This window comes from Oreochromis niloticus, linkage group LG3, assembly GCF_001858045.2.
Source record: "Oreochromis niloticus isolate F11D_XX linkage group LG3, O_niloticus_UMD_NMBU, whole genome shotgun sequence".
In the NCBI taxonomy this organism is placed as follows: domain Eukaryota; kingdom Metazoa; phylum Chordata; class Actinopteri; order Cichliformes; family Cichlidae; genus Oreochromis; species Oreochromis niloticus.
This window is the reverse complement of record NC_031967.2, coordinates 74,749,093-74,755,278: the sequence shown is the minus strand read 5'-3', so window position 1 is coordinate 74,755,278 and position 6,186 is coordinate 74,749,093. Positions and strand designations below refer to the sequence as shown.

Here is a 6,186-nt window from a genome sequence, read left to right as displayed (position 1 = left end):
GACAAAGATTTGTGGATCAGCTGCTGTTTGCTGCTATAGATATAATCCAGCTGATGTGGGAGAACTACATGTGACACTTTGATGCAGCCATGAATCTGACTGATTTCTTTCCATTTTCAAAGGTTGATGCATCAGTTAAAGTCCTTAAAAAGCTCAGAAATAAAGAGAAAGGTTGGTTAAAGCAAAGAGAGGCACTGGCAGCATTTAAGACACTAAACAAGAGAAACAGATCAGAGAACATCAGACTGAATAAGTGGAATAAAGTGAAACAGAGAACTAACGCTCCCTAAGAATGGAGCTGTCAGAGGAAGAGAGCAGCAAACTGAAAGTCTCTGTTAGCTGCAGAGCTCTGAAACTTCACACAGCTTTGGATGATAACATGGAGAAAGGATGTGGAGATTTTCACAGCTCTGCTAGAAATCATCTTCTAGTTATTGTGACTCAGATATGACTGATTATAGATGAGGACCAAAGAAGGTTTTTACTGAGATTTGAACTGACTTAGCTTAGCCTGTGTTTTAGCCACATGCTAAACAAACACATGTTCAGAAACTAGAAGATGTTACCTTTCAGATGAAGTCTCACACATGAACTTTGCTCCTACAGTTCATCTGCTGAAGCTTTTACATTTGGCTGGAAATCAAATGAAATCCAAAACAGCCACAAACATCAGACATGCTAACACTGTAACATTATTGGATGGAGCCACTGAGACTGAACCACCATCATGAGTCTGACCTCTGACCTTTGACCTGTATCTACAGCACTGACCTCTGACGTAGAGCACCACATCTTTCTTCAGCAGGATGTTTCCCTCCCTGCTGTAGACGGTGCAGGTGTAGGTGTCTTCTTCTGTGGGGTTTTTCAGGGTCAGACTGAGGTCTCCAGGTAAATTTCTCTTCATCTTTGTTAGGCCTTTATAATCCTGGTTCTGTTCTTCAGGCTGGTCAGAGCCGTTCTCATACACGTGGACCTTCCTGTTGTTTTTGTCCTTCCACTCCACTTTAGCATCTTTAGGCAGGCAAACTGTGGTTTTGCAGATAAGCTGGACAGACTCCACCCCTGAATCCACCTCCACCTTGTAAACTGAGATGACCACAGTACAACATGAGCTGTAGTGAACGTTAATATTGATCTTCTTATAGCCTCCTCACAGTAAACTTATTTCTGTGCTTCTTCACCTTAGTGCAGTATTCTATTCTATTGCTTACATTGTCATTGCCAAACAGATGAAGATAGATTTAGTCATGATGAAGGATGACACCAACCAGTTAATCAGGTCATCCAGGCTTCTCCTAAAGCCTGGATGACCTGAATTTCTTTCTTTCTTCCCCCAAATTCAGACAAAGTTTTGGTTTTTGTACTTGACTTTAAAAATCTAAGAAACATGGGACCTGTCTCAATATGCGTACTTGTGCGTACTTGCATTCTGATGTACTTGTGTTACATCATCAGTCGGAGACCAACTACTTTCCCAATTCAAAGTACGCATCAAGCCGAGAATGAGAAAAATTCCCGGATGTGTTCTTGCTCCACCCATTTTATCGAGCATGCATCGGTGGTGACTTGTGTATACTTGGTACAGCTAAATATCCCAGAATGCATTTTGTCCAAAATTCAAACATGTCAATGGCGGAGGAGCGCGGCTAAGAACTTTTAAAGATTACTTATTCTGGGTCACAAAATAAACTTTTGAGTTATTTTCAGGCGAGAATGTAGCTGTGTTAACTTCATACATCTGTCCTCGGCAAGTCCGGACTTGCTGAGAACACGAGTACGGACTCGCATACTTGAGATCTGAGAAAGGATTATGGTGTTTAATCAACCATCAGCATTAAGGGTTGTGTAGTAGGAGACACTCACCTGACATGAAATACTGTCGGTAATGACATAAAAGACCTCCAGAAACCACAAGAAGAACCAGGAGAACCAGCAGAGCTTTGGCCCAGGATGGAAACCATTCTGTGGAGAAACACAAGTAACAACATGACTTTTGACCTCTGACTCAATGAAATTCATGAATTTAATGAATAGGCCTATGCTTCAATCAAAGATTCATCATGTTTATTCTGACAGTGTTAAAATAATAAAGCTTTATCTGAGTGATGTCAGATGTGCCTACAGCAGGTGTCTGTTGCTGACCTTTGACCTCCAGCTGTACATCTGTTACTCTCCTTTGTCCTATCATCTTGTCTTTGACGGAGCAGGTGTAGGTGGCGCTGTCAGACAGTTGGAGGTTGGTCAGGTTCAGGCTGAGGTCTCCAGTTTCCAGAGCGTCAGTCTTCATGGATGTTCGGCCGCTGTAACGCTGGTTTTGATCTTTCAGTTCGTCTCCTTGAAGCTGACGCTGGTGGACGGTTGGAGGACTGAGGTCGGAGCGACTCCACACCACTGTGGGGCTGTCCAGTTCAAAAGTGGGAAATTCACAGGGCAGGACAAGCGACTCTCCCTCATACAGCTCCAAAGCTGAGGCATGCTGGGAAACTGAGGACAGAGACAGAGACTCCATGTGTCACTTTGAGGTAAAAATCATGTTAAACACATTTACAGAAACCAGGAGACAGAACGACAGAAATATTCAACATTTTAACAAACACATATAAAAAAGGAAGAGGCAGGAAGTCCAGAGTCTAATAATGATATTAATGGTCAAGCAGCAACAATAAATCATTGATCACTTGTTCAGAACTGTTTCTGTACTGTGGGAAACAAACCTGAGAGAGATTTCAAAAAATTTCTCTGCTGTTCTTGTTAACTTAACTTTAACTTTGCGAAATTAACTGAAAAGCAGCAGACCTTTCAAAGTATGAGATAAAAACAGGATGAGCTCAGACAGGAGGGTCAAGAAGGTCCAGGAGGTCTTACTACCTGGAAATAAACCCTGGGGTTGTTCATCTTTCTCCCAGCTCCCCTCAGCTCTTCTGCTCTGTGTTTCCAAACCTCTGCTGTGACCACTACTGAGCCATGATTGATATTATATTTCAGATGTTTTACCTTCAAAGGGGCGATTTCATCAAGGACAGATTTCCATGTACATATTGAAATTATCTAAGAGGCCCTGAGAGCTCCCTGATGGCCTCAGATTTGGAGGTGCCGATTCTCATTCCCACGACTTCACACTCAGCTTTGAACCGTTCCAGTGCGAGCTGGAGGCCATCACCCGATGAAGCCAAAAGAACCACATCATTCACGAAAGCAGAGATGAGATTCTGAGACCACTTATCTGAAAGCCTTCCACTGCTTGGCTACGCCTAAATTCTGTCCATAAAGATTACAAACAGAATTGGTGACAAACGGCAGCACTGGTGAAGGCACCAGGAAGGAGTCCGACATATTGCTGGGTATGCGGACCAAGCTCTTGCAACGGTGGTATAAGGACTGAATGGCCTGTAGCAATGGGCCAGACACTCCATACTCATAGAGGATGGAGTGTCTGGCCCATTGCTAAGAAAACCAAGCATTTCAACATTACTCAGAGAGATGCCAGAGAACAGCACACACTCAGGTCACTGCAGAGTTTCACCTGCAGATAAAAATGTTTGCTGTCCACCAAAGAAGTTTTCGCCTCCACCAAAGGAAAATCAGCAGGACTGTGATGTCACTGCACTTTTATAAGTGCACTTTGATTTAAGCTTAAATACATTTTACTTTGTCAAAGGGTCAAAATAACAGGAACACAAACAGACTGGTGTAAATTCAGCTCACACAGACTCTGTGTGTTCACTACATGCAGACCAGCTGTGCTCATATGTGTACGTGTAGCAGCAGCAGAGAATCTAAAGTGTGTCACACAGCACCAAGTTTCCTTTGGTCACATATGAAATGTGAGTCAGAGCTTCAGCTACACAACAACACACACACAGCAGCTGATTGTAACATGAGCTCATCTGAAAGCCACCAAGAAGAATCCAGTGATTTGAAAGTTGCTGCTTTGGATTGTTAGTTTGATCTGAATCAGAATCCAGTGTTTGATGGAAATCTCCTCCTGCTGCACTTCAACACATTAAAGAGAGAGAGATGATGATGAGAGCAGAGAGAGGAAGGTGTACTTACCGTGCAGGAGGATCACAAACACCACAAACATCTTCATGTTCCTGTCAAACTCAGAGACTCTTTAAAAGCCCTTCAGGACATCAGCTCACAGCAGCTCTCACTTTCCTCTGCTGATCATCTACTGACACTCTCACACTGCTCACACTGTCACAGCTCAGAGTTCAGCTTCACACTTTGTTAAAGCACATCTGTGGAATGAAGTCCGGCCGGCCACAGATCACTTCTGAGGAAAGAGGAGGATGTTCAGTCTCCTCGTAGTGTGACTGCTCCAGGTTCACAGCGACACACAGAAAGCTCAACGCTCACATGACCGTCATTTACAACCAGCCCAGAGCAACTTTATGAATCAAACACAATAAAACTGAAACATGAAGCTTTGGTGCTTCAGTGAGTTTATGTTAGCATGGATGCTACACACTGCACACACACAACTACATGAAGCTTCACTCTGTGCTGTAAATCAGTGTTTATGGGATTAATGTGGTGATTTCAGTCTAAGCCCTTTTATGACACGTCACAGACTCCTGTGATTTCAGACTCTTTGTGGAGACACTGAACACACCTTTGACCTCCACCAACACAAACAGGAGCACTAAGAAACCAAACACCATCTGATATAGACCAACCAACTGTTTCAAAGACCAACAAAACTCACTGAAACTATGTGTTTGCACAAAGGCTGAAATGCACATGTGTGTTATTATTTCAGATTCATGCACTGAGCTCTAAATCTGTCTTTAAAGTGTTCACATGTAAACCAGGCTGTTTCTATCACAGCACACTTTACTCAGAAACACATACAGACACGTTCTTCTGCAAATGAAAGAAGGGAAACAGAAGTGGTGCTTTATGTTTATCTCAGCTCTACAATCAGGAACGACAGAGAAATAAAGGACAAAGGATCCCAGCAGGAAGAAGAAATGATTAACTACACATGAAATCAAACACTCTGAACTCTGGACTTCAGATCATGAACAGATGAAGGTTTTATGACAGAAATTAAACTGTGGCGGGGTGTGGTCTGCAGTGCTGTTGCAGGGGAAGAGGACGAACCTGAGCAGCATCCACAATTACCCCTCACCAGCTTACCAACATTTAATAAAAGTTACATAAATGAAGAAAACTCAAAACTCCAATACACAGTTTAACAAATAGGGCAGTTCAATGATTTGACTCCAAAGAGGAAATACAGCAGGACACCACCCCTGCAGACACAGGTGGACCTGTGAGTGAGCAGGCCGAGGTGGTGTTTAGTCTCTAACGTGTTGTCATGTTGTCCTCAGTGATCTGCACTCAGGGCCCCTTGATGACAAAGTCAGCTGAGTTTTAGGAGATTTTCTACATTTATGAGAAAGAAAAACATGAAGTTTCTCCCCCGCGCTCACCGCACTCCTCTCTTCTCCTCTACTCACCTCTCAGGTGGTAGGGACCAAGGAGGAGAGCAAAGGATGCAAGGATGTTCATAGTGAGGAATAAGGATGGGGTGTGTCGCTCTAGCACAAACAGTAGCAGATTCACACACCACCTCTGCTAAAGTGTGACAGTGTGGCTCAGCAGGGACCTGTTGTGTGCTCCTCCATCACCTCCATGCTTTCTACTGCACTGAAATGTGGCAGCAGGAGGAAATAGGCCTCCATCACCTGCAACAACACAGGAAGTGGACGCTTCATATATGTGAGTGAAGCAGCAGCCGATGGAGTTTGAACGCAGCCGCTCAGTCACATGACATCAGTGCACAGAGCCCAAAGATGATCTGTGGCTGTTACATTTCTCGGGGCAAGATGGCGCCTGTGTTTGGCTTTGTAGCTGCCACTGCTACAGCTCGCTGGAGGTGACAGTGTAGTTTTTCACTGTCGTCACTCGTTGCTTGCAATATAATTTTTACTCTTTTGTATTCTGACTTTGCTTCTGCTGCTTTAATTTATGATCGGGTTACACTGTTAAACATCACAGATTCAATGGAGAGCTACTGTGACAGCTGGGACAGCTACAGAAAAACTTTTTAGGGAGAAGGTACCAGAGGCTAGCTACTTGGTTGAGGGGTGACTCTCCATGCCTGCGACCAGTTCCTCTCCTGTCGTTTGCTGGGGATGTTACTCCGCCGCCTTGGACCCGAGCTCCATGGCTCGAAAG

At 43.9% G+C, this 6,186-nt stretch overlaps 1 protein-coding gene across 1 annotated transcript in view; it reads right to left on the bottom strand.

The window, feature by feature from the left end:
- Window positions 1-204: 204 nt before the first annotated feature.
- LOC109196963 (uncharacterized) overlaps window positions 205-6,186 on the bottom strand; it is a 45,457-nt gene continuing 39,475 nt past the window's right edge. Inside the window, exons 6-7 of the mRNA XM_025905226.1 lie at window positions 823-1,078; window positions 205-212 (exon numbers count right to left, since the gene is read on the bottom strand). Of these exons, the coding sequence (XP_025761011.1) occupies window positions 205-212; window positions 823-1,078 (264 nt within the window). The remainder of the gene's footprint in view (window positions 213-822; window positions 1,079-6,186) is intronic.